This window comes from Oncorhynchus gorbuscha, linkage group LG10 (assembly GCF_021184085.1).
Source record: "Oncorhynchus gorbuscha isolate QuinsamMale2020 ecotype Even-year linkage group LG10, OgorEven_v1.0, whole genome shotgun sequence".
Lineage (NCBI taxonomy): Eukaryota > Metazoa > Chordata > Actinopteri > Salmoniformes > Salmonidae > Oncorhynchus > Oncorhynchus gorbuscha.
The window spans coordinates 75,149,228-75,168,730 of NC_060182.1; the positions used below are offsets into that span (position 1 = coordinate 75,149,228).

Sequence of the window (19,503 nt, forward strand, 5' to 3'; positions counted from 1 at the left end):
AAATTAAAAGTCTGACCTGTAAACGGTGAAAATTAATGTGAAGGCAAAAAAAGATGGAAAATGTGCACCATTATCATCATATCCTACCAATTATCAAGCACATACAATATGCACAAGCAAGAGTATCAGTATGTTGCTTTTTATTGGAAAGAGAGTGTAGCCTAGTACAGGTGTATTTACACCTCATGAAAACTACACAAATAAATCAGAGGCGTATGGGCGACATTCTTGTTTTTTCCATAACATTTAAATGAATATTTTCCAAAATTTCAATCAAAAACTTTAATCAGTATTTGTTCATGCTCTTTTTTAAATATATATATATATTTTTGAACCTAAATGTTGGTTTGTGATCAGTACTCCACTGGGCACACACTGGTTGAATCAACATTGTTTCCAAGTCATCTCAATGAAATGACGTGTAACCAACGTGGAATAGATATTGAATTGATGTCTGTGCCCAGTGGGAGGTTTATTTTTTCAATCATTCAAAGGATACAATGTGCCTCACAAACTGATGACAGTGTATTTATTATTTGTGATTATTTTGTTGCAATATCTCATTTGCATTGCACAAGACTATGGAATTACTTTTCCCATCACTGTCATATTTTATCTATTTTCCAGACATGTTAATATATTTGTCAATTTAAACACATACTTGCTACAAAGTTTGAGAATAAATATACATTAACATTCATATACAATTCAACATTTACAGCTACAATTCATCATGTCTAGTGTGACCTTAAGTGATTATTAACAGATATTTGTGAGTTGTTGGAAAGAATTTGAGCCATGTTCTAACTCTTATATGAAAGTATGTCTCATGTGCTTCATATTATTAAACCAATGGGGAAACCAAAACCCCTCTGAAAAGTGTAGTTGTATAACTTGCAGGTGCCTTTGTTAAAAAGGTGTTGGGGCACCACTTGCAGATTAAGTAAGCAATGTTACATTTCAATATCCTATGTGACTATCATATAGTGTTCAAATAGAACTGATACAAACAAAAGGAAGTCATAGAAACGGTGCCATTGATGTTTGTTTTCATTTGGCAGTTATCTCAACATGTTGGTTCCAATTATGAGAGAATGGTGAAGTCATTTTTTCCAGATTACTTTCATTTTAAAAACTTCTCTCAACTGATGTGTTGAATAAATGTGTATTGTTATTTCATAATTAAGAGGAAGACTTTATGAAAGTATTTATGAAATGAATGCAAATACAATTATACTCAATACACTTATTAACGTATATAGAACATAGACTCCAGCATTCATCCCCACCGGCCTTGGCTTATGCCTAAAGTTTACAAAAAAAATTACTTGACTGCATTGAATGTGTACATTTCTTTTTTGGTAACATCTCCATATTTTAGTGTTGTCACTGCCTAAATGTAACCCCTAGTGATCACTAGTTAAAAGGTATTGAGGGAATATGCACCTAAGATTTACATCTATCCAATCCCATTAACAATCTTATGCCATGAGGTTTTCTGTAGTTGTTAGTGTCACACGGGGCAAACATCTTTGTTCACACACAAAGTCATGCTATCTGTGAATACATTGCATTGTCATAGAGAGGTCTCCACACAGGAGCCATTCCTATGAAAGGACCTATGATTGTGGCAGTTCTCACTACAGTGAAAAATTAGCACTGGGAAGCAGAGAGCATCTTGGTAATCTGGGGGGTCCTCGTCGTCAGTGGTTAGGCGCCCGGAAAGGCAGCGGGTGTTCTCACTGGGACTCAATTGCTCATCCAAACTGCTTCTACTCCTCCAGAAACAGCTACGTCGCGATCCGTAGCGCCGGCCCAAGGAGAAGCGGCTGCCACTGTAGGGCACCCGGCCGACCCGCGGGCTACTGCCGGTACATATGCTGAGGGCACTCCTGGAGAAAACAGAGGAGCTGCTCATTGCCCGGTGACAGCGCTCACAGTTCTGTCTTAAACCGCCAAAGCCACCAGAGGAGCACTGGGCCAGTTCCATGAGTCCGGCCTCAGAGTAGCTAGGCACTAACTGCTGGTTAGAACGGATGTGCCACTCCAGCTCTGTGCTGTCGATGGTGTTGACCCGGGGGATCCGGTGGCTGTAAGGGCGTTCATCGAGAGGTGTCACAGGGACGTAATCCGCCCCGAAGAGTTTCTCCACACGGTAATGGACGTAGGCAGTGCGGTACTCTGTGAAAACCCTCAGGGGCCACGATAAGGTGAGGAAGGATGCTGCCCAGAACACATGATGAGACACATACCATGGGTGGTGGTCAGGTTCAGAAAACACAATCACACACTCCTTTAAGTTAATGTCCTTCAGGTGCATCCCCTCCCGTGCCTCCATATAGTCATCAAGCCCCTCATTGTCAGTGAAGAACCTTGCTCTTTGGGTGAGGTAGGAGTTCTCAGACTCCACATTAGCAAAACTAAAGCACTTGGTGAACCTCAGTTTGGTGAGTGGGGCCTTCTCAAGACCAAGCAGTTGTTTTGAGATGTCCTTCATCCCACAGTGACCATAGTCATAATCAGCCTCAGCCACGTGGGTGTTGACCCGTTCGTGGTAGACCTGTGTGCTGGTGTAGGCGTCCCCATTACGATAGCGTGTGACCTGCCGAGTCCGTCTAACATAATGGTAGCTAATGGCCTTCCACCAGATACAGGGCTTTGCTTGCTGCATCCTTTGGATACGTTCATAAATGCCCTCTACATCCATTTTATGCTGCAGCTCACACTTGGCATTGCAGTGCCAGCACTCCACCAAGTAGACCAGGTAGAGCATGAGCAGGAAGGCCAGAGGGATGTAGATGTATCCGTCAGAACAGGGGCTGTCATGGTACATCATGGACTTCCCTTTGAAGGCACTGTCAAAGGTGAGGCGAGTCACCTTGGTGACATGACACCACACCATGGCTCCCATGCAGCCGTACATGAGCATGGAGAGCAGCAGGCATTTCCAGAAGCTCTCTCTACACAGGGACTTGCTCAGGGATTGCTTCAAGGGCCTCTGCTGTTAATTCAAAGCATGCAAAAAAGAGTGGATACAGTGTTGGTTAATGTAAACGGACACACCATTACAAAATTCTAACCATTCAACATTTGATTCCTTTGGGGGCTTCTGACGTTTTGTTAACTATATGTTTCCCCCCCTTCTTCTATGAAGCTCCTATTTGATGCACAGCAAGGTAGCTCAGCTCTTACATTAATCAGTCTAAACCTATAGGCAATTGAAACATATAGCCTACCAACTCTTAATAGGAAAATACTTGGTAAATAGCTATTTATCTTGCAAATACTATTAACCAACATCAAATGATCTAAATAATTGTCATACCCCCTGATCGATAGTCATGAATATCAAATAATGTCGGCTATGCAACATCTGTGACATTCAGCCAAAAACATGGAAGGGGTTGGATGCTTTATGCCTGAGGTTATGAACATTTTTTATTATAGCAAGGCTTCTGGCAATTTTATGGCAACATAATATGATATGAGAGTGGTACCTCTTCTCTGGTGTCTTCCTCGAAAACGGTGGTTGTACTGCTCTCACTCGCTGCCGCAGCGGAGGCTGGAGGGGACATTGTGGTACCGATTAGCAGTAGGGCGTGGAGTTGCGAATTGCGCTTAAATTGCTTGCTCCGACGTTGAGATAGTCGCTTGTATCTATCCAGTGTCCTTTGTTAATTTGCACACAAATATCTTGATTTATTTGCTAATCATAGCCTTTATACCCCATCAAGGCAGCAGCCGAGAGATCTGCTGGCAAACATTTCATCGAATAAATCATGCAGGTAACAGACCAATAAATGACCCATTCTGAGCTGTGATAAAAATAACGCAAACAAGAAAACATTTATGCCAGCGGCAACTTGCAAGAGAATCAGTCTATTTAGAATAGTGTTTGAATTCTCCCTCACTCAGATTGAGGAACATGACCCTGTCGGTATGCTGAAGTCACACTGTCCACTGAGCATTTTGTAGTCAACCTGAACATATAAGGTCGGCTCATACACCTGTTATAATGCCTTTGTAGAATATGAATAACAACCTAACAATAATACCCAATAGTAATAATAATATTAGCATGACTAATACAAGACTATAACAATACTACTAATTCTAATTACGCCTATTAATACTAGCCTACTAATAATACTATGTACATAACATACATAAACACAACAAAACACAGAAAAAAATTGTAAGAAAACAAAAAGGCAAAAGCATATAGCTACTTATATGGGCAAGACATGGTGAAATTGTTATGTTGGCTATGTTGAAAAAGAGATGTCTTGAGTGCAAGTTAAAATATTGTTCTGAAATGCAAAGCCTAAATGAAACAGCAGATGGCATCGTATGCACATGTACAGTGCATTCGGAAAGTATTCAGATCACTTCACTTTTTCCACATTTTGATATGTTGCAGCCTTATTCTAAAACTGATTTTTTTTTAAATCCCCCCTCATCAATCGACACACAATACCCCATAATGACAGGGCAAAACAGGTTTATTGATTTTTTTGCGCAAGTGTATTAAAAATAAAAAACGGAAATATCACATTTACATAAGTATTCAGACCCTTTACTCAGTACTTTGTTGATGCACCGTCAAGTCCGGGCTCTGGCTGGACCACTGAAGGACATTCAGAGACTTGTCCCAAAGCCACTCCTGCGTTGCCTTGGCTATGTGCTTAGGGTCGTTGTCCTGTTGGAAGGGGAACCTTCGCCCCAGTCTGAGGTCCTTGTAACGGCGTTCTTCGTTTGTCGAAAGAAAGTCGGACCGAAATTGTCATGTTTTGTCTTATATTGTCTTGTCATTTTGCTTTCCCTTCTGTTCGTTTTCCCCCTGCTGGTCTTATTAGGTTCGTTCCCTTTTTTTCTCTCTCCCTCCCTCTCTCTCTTCTCTCTATCGTTCCGTTCCTGCTCCCAGCTGTTCCTATACCCCTACTCAATCATCTAGTCTTTTCACACCTGTTCCGTATCTTGCCCTCTGATTAGAGTCCCTATTTCTCCCCTTGTTTTCCGTTTCTGTCCTGTCAGATCCTTGTATATTGTTCGCCGTGCTGTGTCTTTGTCTCGCCCTGTCGTGTCTTGTTTCCCTCAGATGCTGCGTGTGAGCAGGTGTCTGAGTCTGCTACGGTCGGTGCCTTCCCGAGGCAACCTACAGTTAATGGTCGAGTCTCCAGTCTGTCCTCGTCACTACGAGTGGAATTAAGTTTTTTATGTTTTGTTTTCTGCTCTGATTGTCCAGGAGTATTGCCTATTTCCTTTACTGGAATAAAGACTCTGTTTTCGCCAAGTCGCTTTTGGGTCCTCATTCACCTGCATAACAGAAATGCAGCGTGGTGGTTACTCATGTCTTTAATGAAGGAAGAGCGAAACATGAAATAACTATACAAATGCAAAACAACAAAACGGAACGTGAAACCTAATTACAGCCTATTTTCTTAATAAAAAATAATTTATTATCTTCAATACCATTCATTCTTTACAACTCATAATTTACATACATACTCAAATAATGGTATTTTCATTAAACTATTTAAACTAAACATAAACCCCAAACAAAACCTCAGGGGAGCATCTTCCCTCCCCGTTACCCTACAAAATACCTTTCCCTATCTCCCCGTCCCTAATCTATCCTCTTACAAATCTAAATGACACCCAGCCCTAAACCCCCCCTTCCACCTCTCCCGAGCAGCATGCTGCCCCCATTTCCTCTCCTCCCTCTTCATCCTCCCCCTCAAATCTCCTTCCACCCTCCTCACTATCCCTTCCACCCCCCAATCTCTCCCTATCTTCACCATGTTCTGCCTTGCTTCCCACAGCCCCCGTTTAAAGAGACGCATGAGAAGCCAGAGCAGAAACCTGTCCCTATCCGTCCCTCTCGCTCTCCCTACACCCCTCTCTAACCTGGCCCACGTCAATACAAAATCCCCCCTTTACCAAACCTAACAACACCCGTGCCCTAGCCCATACTACTCCGGCAAAGGCACAGTCCCAAAAGACATGGCGCACAGTCTCCTCCCTGCCACAAGAGGATCTTGGACAGGTGGGGGATTGCACCAAACTATACCGGTACAAGATGGAACGTACCGGCAAACACTTATGAAGGCTCAACCAATTCAGGTCCTTGAGCCTGTTGTCCAGACCCCGCACCTGCACTCCCTCCCAGACCACTTCCGAAATGCCCACTACAGGCGCCGGACTCCCTGCCTTTCTGACCTCCTCGTACAGGTGCCTGTGATCTAAACCTACTCGAGCAACTTCAACCTCAGGGTGCGCAAGCAGCCACTTGGCCGCATGACCAAAGTGCCACGGCAGCTGTTCCGCCTGAGGACCCGTGTTAGACCACACCATTATGCTTCTCGCCTGATACGAGAAAAACACCTGCAGGAGGTAACCGGACGGGTGTATCACTGGCTGAGCAAGCTCCGTTAACAAGAAAGAAACAAAAATTGTGTTCAGCTTGAGGGGGAAATGTGGTACCCCCCTACCTCCCTCCCCAATGGGACAGATCATGCGTGCCCTGGCGACCCACTCGCACCTGCCACTCCACATAAACTGAAACACAAGCCTCAATAGAGGCCTCCTCAGACAAGCCGGCAATGGGTAGATGTATGCCAAATACAAAACAGACAGCAACACATCCACCTTTAGGACCAGGACTTTGCCCATAAAAGACAAATACCTAGCTTTCCACATTGCTAGCTTCCTCTGTACCACTGCGATACGCATGTTCCAGTTTAGCGTCGCGGAGCCAGAGGTCTCAAAATGGACCCCGAGAATCCTCAGGGCCCCCTCACAGAGAGATAACCCCCCAGGCACATCCGTTCTACCGCGCCATCTTCCGAAAAACTTGACGGAAGACTTTGCATGGTTCAGAACTGCTCCCGACGCTCGGGTGAAATCCCCAAAGATGGCAAGGGACCTTGTCAGGCATGAGTCCTTGCACAACAGCAAGGAAGTGTCGTCGGCGTACTGCGTCATCTTAACACGCAGCCCATCACTTCCAGGGATCAGCAAACCTTCCACCCCTGTGTCTGCCCTAATGGCAGCCCCCAGAGGCTCCATGTACAGAACGAAGAGGAGAGCCGAGAGTGGGCACCCCTGCCTGACCCCAGACGAGAGGTCAAAAACGTCACCCAAGTGACTATTTACACTAACTCGGCACCCCGCTCCGACATATAATGTACGAATCCATCCTATAATCTTCTCCCCAAATCCTAATCGACCTAACACTCTGAATAAAAAGGATCTATTCACGCAATCAAAGGCTTTCGCCTGATCTAGCGTTGCTACCATTAAAGGCAGTCCTCTATCTTCAACCCAAGCGATGGAGTCCCTGATTAACTGTAGGTTCCATCTAATAGAGCGGCCCTCTACCCCGCACGTCTGATCCTCATGAACGACGTAGGGAAGGGCTGTGCGCAACCGGTCTGCTAAAACCTTTGCAAGTAGCTTGTAATGTACACACAGCATGGTCAACGGCCGCCAGTTGCCAAGGTCTGTTACTTCCCCCTTCTTATATAAAAGTGACAGCACACCAACAGCCATTGATTCCCCCGGGACCCACGTCTCAAGGATGGCCTTCAAGACTTCGAGGACCACTGGTCCAAGTATACCCCAAAACTTGAGATAAAACTCAGCCGGCAGCCCATCCATCCCAGGCACCTTCCCTTTTCCCATCCTCCTAAGAGCGCTCTCAACCTCTTCTAGTGAGATCTGGGCCTCCATCACTTCTCTAATGTCCTCCGGCAACCGCCTGGACAAGTGTTCTAAAAACACATTTCCCTGCTCTACATCTATTTCCCTTTCCTTAAATAAACCTTGGAAATGATCAGTTGTCACCCTGACCATATCCTCTGGTTCTCTAACTATACTACCATTTTCTTCCCTAACACCATGCATTACCTTCCTACTCTGTCTGGCCCTAACCAACTTAAAGAACATAGCAGAACAAGTCTCATTATGTTCTAGAAAGCCACTATGCGCACGCTCCAGGAAAGCTCGAGCCTTCCGCTCCTGTAACTCCCTGAGCTGCGCCTTTAGTGTTGCGGATCTCTCCCAGTCAAACGACCCGCCGAGGTTGCCTGCCTCGTATTCGAGTTCAATTAACCTTTGGATACGATCCACCTCCCTCCTCTCCTCCCTTTTTTTCCTCTTGCAATACCCTATTATAAAAGCCCTAATCCTCACCTTAACTAATTCCCACCACTCTAACACCCCCTTGCACATGGACCGGAGGCCCTCAAGCCTCCAAAAGAAACCATAAAACCTGTTAACAAAAGCCTGCTCCTCCAGCACATCCCGATCTAGCTTCCAGTACCCCCTACCAAAGAGGCAGACTGGCGACCCCACCTGCAGGAGCACTCCGTCGTGATCCGAAAAGAAAACAGGCAACAGCCGCCCAGACAACTTACCCAAAGACCTGGGTACAAAAATATAGTCGAGCCTCCGCTCAACCCCCCCTGGAGTTGCGCCATGTAGGACCGTCCATTTTCGGAGTAGTGTGCAGACCACCATCTACCAGACCATGGCAAGCCATTAGACCGGCAATGGCGCCTGCACTGCTATCCTCCCCTCTGCCTAAATCTGTATTAAACCCCCCCCCCCCCCCCCTATCACTAATTTCCTATTTGTGACACACAGGGGCATCAGACAGTCCACCATCTCCTTCCTGTCTGCCACCACCTGTGGCCCATACACCATCACTAATCTAAATTTACAATCCCTTATCACGACATCCACCCCTATAACCCTCCCCTGCATTACCACAAAAGAATCCTCCACTTTTACCTCCCTGTGCCCACACAAAATCCCTACCCCCGATGAGTGCACTCCCCCAACACCCCAAACCAACTCCCCCTTGTCCCACTCCCTCTTAAACCTACTAACATCCCCTCCATCCCTCAGGTGAACCTCCTATAAAAAACAAAAATCAAACCCCACACCCTCCAAATAACTAAAAACCGCCCTCCTCTTAACAAAATCCCTTAAACCCCTTACATTTAAACTAACAAAAGTAAAATTAGACCCCATGAAAAAATAAAAACATGTAATACACTCAAATTATAAACCCAGACAGAAAAAAAACAGGAGACTCACCCGATGCTCCCCTGCTCCATATCTACCGGTGAGAACACCATCCGTAATCCCGACATCCCCCCCTCTTCCTCCATCACACCATCCCAGGATGCAGGAATAGTGTTTGGCTCCAGGGTGCCCTGCACCCTGGGTCTACCCCCACAATCCTCCCCCTCCCCAGTGTTGCAGCTGGTTTGGAAAAAAATTGGGGAGGCTGAGTCCCCAAACAAAAAACTCCCCACCTCCTCCTGTACCCAGTCCTGAGTCTTGTTTGGTGTGTCCCCACCCAACAGAAGTTGAGGGCCTGGGGAAACCAGCAGCATCCCAGAGGTTTCTCCCACCCCCATCACTCTCTTGGCCATCCCCTCCCTCTCACTGTCGGCCAATCGCACCCTCCTCTTCATTCTCTTCTTTGTTGATGGCGGCAGTGGAGAGATACCACCCTCCCCCCCCACCAGCTGCTCCACCATACCCCTCATCTCCTCCACCAGGGCACTTTCCCCCCAGTCCACTTGCTCTTTCACCGTCTCCTTCTCCACCACTCCTCCCTCGCTTTCTTCTCTCTCATGCTCCTCCACTCGGTTGCCTTCTTCCGCCGCTTTTCCTGGTTCTCCTACTCCCGTGCCTTCCGTTTCCTTCTCTCTTCCATCCGCCTCTTCTTGCTCCTCCTCCTTCCTTGTGGCCTTCCCCTCTGGACCTGTACTCTGGTCATGAGGCGTGCTTCCTTCCCCTCCTCTTCTTCCCCCATCCCCCGCCCCTGCTCCCCCCCCCCCAGCCACAGACGCATATGACCTCTGACGGGCCGGGCACCCCCGCCACAGGTGTGCTGATGAGCCACACCCATGGCACGTCTTAGGCTTGTCACAATCCCTCGCCTCGTGATCCTCAGATGCACAAAATCTGCATTTTCTTGTACTGCACGAGGCGAATATGTGACCGTAGGCCATACAGCGCCTGCAAAATGGGGGCTGACGTGCATAAAACAACGTCCCCCTGTCAGCTCCTAGGGAGAACATAGCAGGAGGATGGAGGTAGCCACCATGTCCCTTTGGGTCCTCTCTGAGGAGGGCCTGGAAGCCTCTCCTCCCATTCCAAAACCCAAGGGAGTCTTTGAGGTGCCTTGCTGAGGAGACGTTATCCATGTATCTCGCCAGAAAAGCACTCACCTCTTCATCCTTAACGTAAGGGTTGTAAATGTTGACAGTTACAACCCTAAAGTTATTCTTCGCCAGGCTTGTTATTTCATAGTGGCACATCGGCCTCTCACCTCCCACTGCTCTTGCCCTTCTCAGGATATCATTGTGTTTTTCCTCTGTATATAGTGCCACGTCGTATGCTCCCTCCAACGAGTTGCCTTGGAAACAAAACACGTCCTTCACCGTCAGCTTTAGAATCCCCATCAATATTATCCTTCCAAAAGATTCCCGTCCTAAAGGCTCCCACTCCTTTTCCTTCCAAGCAAACCGAATCGTGTTGGCCAGCCCAATCCCAGGGACCGACCGTGTTGATGTATTTTGCACCATCTCCGCAAGGAGAATGGCGCTCGTTCTCTTCTCTTCCAAAACAAGTAAAAAGAAAAACCAAAATGACCGAGCCTATCTGGTGAAACTACACAGAGACAGGAACAATCACCCACGAAATACACAGTGAAACCCAGGCTACCTAAATACGGTTCCCCATCAGAGACAACAAGAATCACCTGACTCTGATTGAGAACCGCCTCAGGCAGCCAAGCCTAAACTAGACACACCCCTAATCAACCACAATCCCAATGCCTACAAAAACCCCAATACGACAACACAATAAACCCATGTCACACCCTGGCCTGAACAAATATATAACGAAAACACAAAATACAATGACCAAGGCGTGACAGTCCTGAGCGCTCCGGAGCAGGTTCTCATCAAGGATCTCTCTGTAATTTGCGCCGTTCATCTTTACCTCAATCCTTTTTATTATTTTTTTATTTTTTTTACCTTTATTTAACCAGGTAGGCCAGTTGAGAACAAGTTCTCATTTACAACTACGACCTGGCCAAGTTAAAGCAAAGCAGTGCGACAAGAACAACAACACAGAGTTACACATGGGACAAACAAACCTACAGTCAATAACACAATCGAAAAATCTGTATACAGTGGGTGCAAATGAAGTAAGGAGGTAAGGCAATAACTAGGCCAATAGTGGCAAAGTAATTACAATTTAGCAATTTACACTGGAGTGATATATGTGCAGATGATGATGTGCAAGTAGAAATACTGGTGTGCAAAAGAGCAGAAAAACAAAAACAAATATGGGGATGAGGTAGGTAGTTGGTTGGTTGGATGGGCTATTTACAGATGGGCTGTGTACAGCTGCAGTGATTGGTAAGCTGCTCTGACAGCTGACGCTTAAAGTTAGTGAGGGAGATATAAGTCTCACCGGATTTTTGCTGGATTTTTGCAATTCGTTCCAGTCATTAGCAGCAGAGAACTGGAAGGAAAGGTAGCCAAAGTAGGTGTTGGCTTTGGGGATGACCAGTGAAATATACCTGCTGGAGCGTGTGCTACGGGTCGGTGACCAGTGAGCTGAGATAAGGCGGAGCTATACCTAGCAAAGACTTATAGATTAATCCTGACTAGTCTCCCAATCTCTGCCGCTTAAAAACATCCCCACAGCATGATGCTGCCACCACCATGCTTCACTGTAGGGATGGTGTCAGGTTTCCTCCAGACTTGACACTTGGCATTCAGGCCAAAGAGTTCAATCTTGGTTTCATCAGACCAGAGAATCTTGTTTCTCATGGTCTGAGAGTCCTTTAGGGGTCTTTTGCCAAACTTCAAGTCATGTCATGTGCCTTTTACTGAGGAGTGGCTTTCGTCTGGCCAATCTACCATTAAGGCCTGAATGGTGGATTGCTGCAGAGATGGTTGTCCTTCTGGAAGATTCTCCCATCTCCACAGAGGAACTCTAGAGCTCTGTCAGAGTGACCATTGGGTTCTTGGTCACCTCCCCTCCCTGGCCAGATGGAAGCCACTCCTCAGCTCTAAGAAGAGTCTTGGTGGTTCCACACTTCTTTCATTTAAGAATGATGGAGGTCACTGTGTTCTTGGGGACCTTCAAAGCTGCAGAAATGTTTTGGTACCCTTCTCCAGATCTGTACCTCGACACAATCCTGTCTCAGAGCTCTATGGACAATTCCTTCGACCTCCTGGCTTGGTTTTTGCTCTGACATGCACTGTCGACTGTGTGACCTTATATAGAAAGGTGTATTCCTTTCCAAATCATGTCCAATCAATTGAATTTACCACAGGTGGACTGCAATCAAGTTGTAGAAACACCTCAAGGATGATCAATGGCAACAGGATGCACCTGAGCTCAATTTCGAATCTTATAGCAAAGGGTCTGAATACTTATGTAAATAAGGTATTTCTGTTTTTATTTTTAATACATTTGCAAACATTTCTAAAACCTGTTTCCGGGGTATTGTGTGTAGATTAATGAAGAACAAAATTAATATAATAAATGTTTTAATAAGGCTGTAATATAACAAAATATTGAAAAAGGGAAGGGGTCTGAATACTTTCCAGAATGCACTGTATGTGGAAAAACTAAGGCAGTAACAAGGCCTACAAAGTTGTAATTTGTTGTGCATGTCAACTGCAGCTATTTCTATTAACATGCCTACTGAATTTTGCGCAAAATATATCAGAATATTTTTGTGTCATTTTTCACTCCAATACATATGGCAGCATTTATAAATAACTGAAAATTGGTAACTATTTACATTGAAATTAGGCTTATGTGAAATAGTTTCAGTATAGGCCTATAGACCTAATGGTGAATTATTAGTTAAGTCTATATATTTATACATCTATAAATAAACTAATACATGTTCATTAGCTGTGTGCACTGGAAATAATAACAGGTTATTAATCAATAGGCTACAGTGCATTCATAAGCTCACTATTTGGCAGTTGAGGAAAAAGTACACAATCATCATACTTGAGTAAAAGTAAAGATACCCTTAATAGAAAACGACTCAAGTAAAAGTGAAAGTCACCAAGTAAAATACTAAGTAAAAGTCTAAAAGTATTTGGTTTTAAATGTACTTAAGTATCAAAAGTAAATGTAATTGCTCAAATATACTTATGTATCAAACGTATAAATCGTTTCAAATTCCTTATGTTAAGCAAATCTATTTAATTTAGGGATAGCCAGAGGCACACTCAAACACTCAGACATAATTTACAAATGAAACATTTGTGTTGCATGAGCCCGTGAGTCCGCCAGATCAGAGTCAATAGGGATGACCAGGTATGTTCTCTTGATTAGTGCGTGAATTTCAGTCCTGCTATGCATAAAAAATTTAACGAGGACTTTTGGGTGTCAGGGAAAATGTATGGAGTAAGAAGTACATGATTGTCTTCAGGCATGTAGTGAAGTAAAAGTTATCGAAAATATAAATAGTTTAAAAAAATATCCCCCCAAAATACTTAAGCTGTACATTAAAGTATTTTTTACTTAAGTACTTAACACTAGCCTACTGCTATTTGGCAACAACAACTCACATCTACCAATGTATTTTAACTGTTTATTACAGGTTCATAAACTATGAATAAACCCTATATACTCGATGTATTAACAGTTTATAGATTCAATAAATCCTAGACCTACCTACCTTATTAATATAAAGTGTTACCAAATATGAGTAGCTCATCACTTTGTGGAATGAACGGGGGAGACACAAGCATCTTGATTTAAAAGGTAGCTTACAATTGCTGATCCTCGCTAGGGGCGCTGTTTGAACACAGTGCAATAGAGAAGAAACTGTAGCCACTCAGTGTCAGCCAAATCCATGATATTAACACAATCTAAAGAGCAAAGGGGAGTTTCCAAAGTAATCAAACCCGTCCAACTTTCTCATTTACAGCTATAGACCACTGAAAATGGATCCTATTAGGGCTGCTGCTCCTTTGCTATGGTTTTCCCTGTGCTTTGGGAATATTCTGGAGGCAGCGGTACTTGGATCATTGCAGTACCCCTCTAGCGCAGATGATAACGGGCTTGTTTCACATCTGGATGAGCAGAGTCGGAGAAAGCCGATCGCGGTGTCCAGGAAAGACCCCCCGATAAATGATACTATCGTCCCCCATGACTATATGGTATCGCTATACAGGACACTCTCTGAAATAGAGAGAAGAGGTCTTAACAGCAGTGTTCCTCGCTCCGCAAGACATGCCAACACGGTGACCAGTTTCGTGGATCAAGGAAAAGGTGGGTGAAAGTCATATCAGTAGCCTAGGCTTATTATTATTACTCGAGGTAGACTGTTAACCATGGTGGTTGTCATTTATTCTGGGTATGAAGGCTATTCATGTAGCTGTTTATACTGCATTTAATAAGTTATGTGATTAATTGGTTAGCCTATAATCAATCAGTTATCCAAATATCTACAGTGCTATTTGCTGTATTATAGCTCAGCCTATGTGGACTAGCCCACGTTGGAAAAGGATATGGTAAATACGAGACTGCAAAGGCAACATGCAACAAGTGCTTTGGGTATATTTACAAAAATGTCTGTCATAGGATTAACTTTTTTCTCCATATTAATTCATTAAAATCGCAACTCATCATTCAAAAACATAAATTGCAATATCTTTTAAAAAACCCAACAGCGAATTGCTTGACAATTTCCTTCTTCAGCATCCATTATTTATGAATGCATTAATTTCAAATGCGCCCCTATAGGCCTACACATTCCGACAACAATGACTTATTGAAAAGTCGAAAGTAATGTAGGCTACTAATGAAACATTATTTGGGAAAGTATAGTACATTTGTTTCATATTTATTTGGTAAATACTCGAAATACTTCGAACTAAATATGTAGGCAAATGTCTCCGATTTCCAACATCTGCGATGTATAAACCTCACGGGCACCTTGAGCTAAACACTTCGAAAAGGCCTGCTTTCCCCCAGTCCAGGTGTTGCTGATAAAAAAGATACTTGTAATTTAAAACTGGTGTTCAAAGATTGTCACAGAATATTAGTTTTAATAAATATACTCTTTCAGTAGGCCTATTCCATAACATTTTATTGCAAGAACAAGTCACTAAACTAGCTATGTCCAAAACACACATATCCCTTAACTACAGTATATCCAATACTATTGTTTTCTATTGGGCTATTGTGAATTTTTGCATTGTGTAATTTGTTAGTCAGGACTCGGAATACATTTGTATGTAATATAAATAACAATGTTTTAGGATCACTTAAACCTATAAATGATAACAACAACAATAATGAAAAATACAATACTAACAACAACAACGATTATTAGAATTTTTGTTTGTAGGGACCTGTGGCAAATCATTCTTTCTCTACTCCCTCTAAAAACATGTTATACTGTGTGTTAAGTAATGTGTTATTATTTTCAAAGGAGTTCAGTCATTTACATTGTCTTTTTGGGGATTCCAAACTTGTTTTAATTTTCAAACAAAATTAGGAGTTAAAAGTGCAGGTAGATTCCATAAAAGGCATGAATATCTTTTCTGTCTTGATGCAATATAATTTAAATTAATCAATTATACAATAACTATAATTTTATATCCCTGAAGAGTCATTTCTTGCATTTTGGTTTCAGAGTCAGCGGCTAGTATTACAACAATATTATAGTTTTTTATTGATGTCATTTAGTTCCATCTATTTATTTATTTACATTTTGGGGGAGGGGGGGGCAATGTGCACCTGCATGTGATTTTGAATGTATTGCAATGATTTTCTTATTCACTTGACCCAATAAAACTCTGAGGGCAAGTTCACCTCAGGTACATGTAAACACAGAAGGGATGAAAAGAATCCAGGTAATCTTTTATCATCTTTTATAAACTGAGACTACAGCATTGTCTGGGTTATGTCATTGTTTTGTCTAGCAAGCGGATATTTGCTAGGATAGTGCTGCTCCCTTCACCTTTCATTGTCTGGGTATTCCACTTAAGCCTGCCTGGCTGGTCTTTCTCACGGGGGGACAACGGTTACAGATCCTCTGCATTCACCAAAGCCCTGTGTGTTCTTTTCCAGCAGGAGCCTCACTGTGCACAATTATGTTATATTTTGAGGTCCCTTCAATAATGCATCAATGACATGATGCCACAATCTGGCCTTGGATTCTTATGGTACTCATCTGTATTGGAGAAGAAAGTCCCTTCATGTTTTACCATGGAACTGTGCTTTTGTCCTCAGGTTGCACTGTATCCCAGGACCTCATGCTTGGGCTGGATGTCAACATCAAAACTTTTGAAACAGTCTGTTCCCTCTTATAAAGCTTTCCCCTCTGCCACATCTCATGGTTGCAACTGTGGTATGTATGGTTGACATACGGTGAATAGCTGTTACGTGCCTATTTAAATTGTCAGTGGAGAGGAGGACATGGACTTGACGAACGCATTAGAGATGCATATAAATGATTTAAAGATTCTACGGTCTTTCCTTTTCATGTATGTGATACCTCATCAGGAGGTGAGTGCCAGGTCGCTATCTGTTTGTGGATTACAGCTGTATGTGCACCCAGAACGTTATGAAATCCAAACATTACACTAAACTTACATTACATTTCCATCACTTTGGTGTGTTAAAATCTCGAAAGCCACGACTCCTCTGAAATGTATAACTATGGACAGAGGAAGAGAGGGAGTTGAGGCCACTTCAGTTTAAATTTCTCCAGTGTCTCGCCAAGCCCTCCGCTCACTCAATCAGTGTAATTAGTGCATTCTGCCAAGGGCTTGGGCCTGACTAGAGGTCAGCCAAGTGCTTTCCTCCTGGCCTGCTCCTGCGGCTTTCGTCAGCTCTGTTGCTTGCACGTGGACTCAGGCGATTCAGGCCCAAACAGTATTCCCACCGAGGGGGACACACACAGACAGCGCTTCATGGCCGCATGCTTTCTGTCCACCTTAGAAAGCCACTGCAATTGACCAAAGGGGCGTTTCTGCCAAACGTTGAACACTTGTTTACATATGGTCACAGACACTCAAAGAGATTTAAGTCGGCTGACGTCCAGTGCTTGATTTTGTTTACCACGCTCTTTTTGAGTAACTGTGTTTTAATAACTGTGTATGTGTTGGTGTGAGATTCAAATGACTAGCCTGTGTTTTCTTCACCTACAGATCCCTCCTCCTGGGGAAGTGGCCAGCGCTATCTCTTCGACCTCTCCAGCCTGTCCAGGACAGATGAGATAGTGGAGGCAGAACTGAGGATTCTGAGAAAGCCACCGCTGGATCGCCTCCCTATGCTGACGTGGGGCAGGAACCTTTATCGCCTCCTCCTCTACACATGTTCCTCTAATGGGAACTCTGGGAGACGGCTGCTGGTCTCCAGGACAGTCGACGTTCTGGACCGCGAGCCTCCCAAATGGGATGTATTTGACGTGTGGGCCAGCGTGAAGGCTCGGCGGAGGAGCCACAGGACAGCAACGGGCAATGACCTCCTCGTGGCCTGCTTTGACCTGCTGGTTGTTTCGGAGTTGACCAAAGAGGCAGCCAACCCTCTTACAGTAGGGCTGGGACGCCGGTCTCGGCAGCCCCAGGAGAGGGCCTTGCTGGTGGCTTTTTCTCGCACCCGCAGGAAAGAGAACCTGTTCAAGGAGATCAGGGAGCAGATGAAGGCAGTGCGAAGAGACTTGGGTTTTCTGGACCCTTCGGACCTCTCTGGTGATATGATTGGTCACCTACCCAGGCGACGACAACGCCGGACTGCCCTCACCGGCCAATCTATAGGCGGAGCTGGTGGGGGAGGAGGGGGAGGTGGTGGTGGAGGAGGAGGAGGAGGAAGGGGAGGTGGAGGCGGGGGGCGCAGGAAGACTCGCTGCAGCCGTAGGCCGCTCCATGTCAACTTCAAGGAGTTGGGCTGGGACGACTGGATCATCGCACCGCTGGATTACGAGGCGCACCACTGTGAGGGCGTGTGTGACTTTCCGCTGCGCTCACACCTGGAGCCAACGAATCACGCCATCATTCAGACACTTATGAACTCTATGGACCCTGAATCCAGCCCGCCCAGCTGCTGTGTCCCCTCCAAACTCAGCCCCATCAGCATCCTCTACATTGACTCTGGCAACAATGTGGTCTACAAGCAGTATGAGGACATGGTGGTGGAGAGCTGTGGCTGCAGGTAGCATAGCAACAGAGAGGGGTGGTGGTGCTAGTCTTGCGTGACGCTAGTCTCGTCATTCTGGAATTTTGGACTGGGGCTTGCAAAGAGCGGAGATTGAATGTTTTTTGGGAAAATATGTTGGTGGTTTAAAGCGCTTCTTAACACTCGCCTCCCCCTATCTCTTCCCCCTAAACCAGCTGTATTTTGTGATTTGTTTAAAAAAGTACAGACAAGTATGCTCATTACTGATCTGCCTCTGCTTAAGGGGAACATAATCTTATTTGCTGCTTAATTTATTAAAACATGTCATTGAGCTGCCATTTTATTTCATGAGCTCTTTAGCATTTTTTTTACTCATAACATGCTCTGGCTCTCTCTCGTCTCTCTCTCTCTGTCCCCATGGCTCTGCATGTTGTTCGATGCTGTCAACTTCAGTAAATGTCTGCTGTGCTTCTGACTTTGATTCTAGAACACTGCTTTAGTAGTGTATAAAACATCAGCCCTAGCTTTGAATTTACTGAGCAGCAGACAGAATTTGCTGGGATGAATAAAACAAGCCCAGATTTATAGTGTTATAATAACAGTGTTAGAGTACATTTGTGTGCCTATATGGAAAACTCAAAATAACATTAAGTCAATTATTACATCTCACAAGACATCTGTCCAATAAACTGCTCCCATTGTGCTTGCTCTTACCAAAAAAAACAACATTTCAAATGTATGGGAGGACACAATCAAAAAGGACTTTTGTATATTGCAGTTTGCAAATGCAGCACATAGCCTACACACATCTTACTTCAGACACTAACGTCATCTCTTGGGCATGGTTAAAATAGAGTTTTTTAGATAAATGCTGCGCTTGGTGTTGTGAGCAATCTGGATATTATTATTAATCTTTTGAGCAGGACAGAGAACATCACCCATTTTCCGGAGTTATCAAATCAAATGTATTTATATAGCCCTTCTTACATCAGCTGATATCTCAAAGTGCTGTACAGAAACCCAGTCTAAAACCACAAACAGCAAGCAATGCAGGTGAAATAACATTTGATTTGATTTGCTGTAGAAGCACGGTGGCTAGGAAAAACCTAGAGAGGAGCCAGGCTATGAGGGGTGGCCAGTCCTCTTCTGGCTGTGCCGGGTGGAGATTATAACAACATGGCTAAGATGTTCAAATGTTCATAAATGACCAGCAGGGTCAAATAATAATGATCACAGTGGTTGTAGAGGGTGCAACAGGTCAGCACCTCAGGAGTAAATGTCAGTTGGCTTTTCATAGCCGGTCATTGAGAGTCT

The 19,503-nt window shown here is 44.3% G+C and overlaps 2 protein-coding genes across 2 annotated transcripts; one reads left to right on the top strand and one right to left on the bottom strand.

Moving 5' to 3' along the window:
• Positions 1 to 216: 216 nt before the first annotated feature.
• LOC124045296 (transmembrane protein 151B-like) lies at positions 217 to 3,887 on the bottom strand. The gene is made up of 2 exons (XM_046364591.1): positions 3,498 to 3,887; positions 217 to 3,001 (listed from the first exon to the last, which is right to left on the bottom strand). Exons 1-2 carry the CDS (start codon positions 3,573 to 3,575, stop codon positions 1,577 to 1,579), a joined length of 1,503 nt encoding a protein of 500 aa, XP_046220547.1. The 5' UTR covers positions 3,576 to 3,887; the 3' UTR covers positions 217 to 1,576.
• Positions 3,888 to 13,912: 10,025 nt separating this feature from the next.
• On the top strand, positions 13,913 to 19,262 carry LOC124045297 (growth/differentiation factor 6-A-like). The gene is made up of 2 exons (XM_046364592.1): positions 13,913 to 14,334; positions 17,223 to 19,262. The coding sequence occupies exons 1-2, from the start codon at positions 14,007 to 14,009 to the stop codon at positions 18,227 to 18,229; spliced, it is 1,335 nt and encodes a 444-aa protein (XP_046220548.1). The 5' UTR covers positions 13,913 to 14,006; the 3' UTR covers positions 18,230 to 19,262.
• Positions 19,263 to 19,503: the final 241 nt, after the last annotated feature.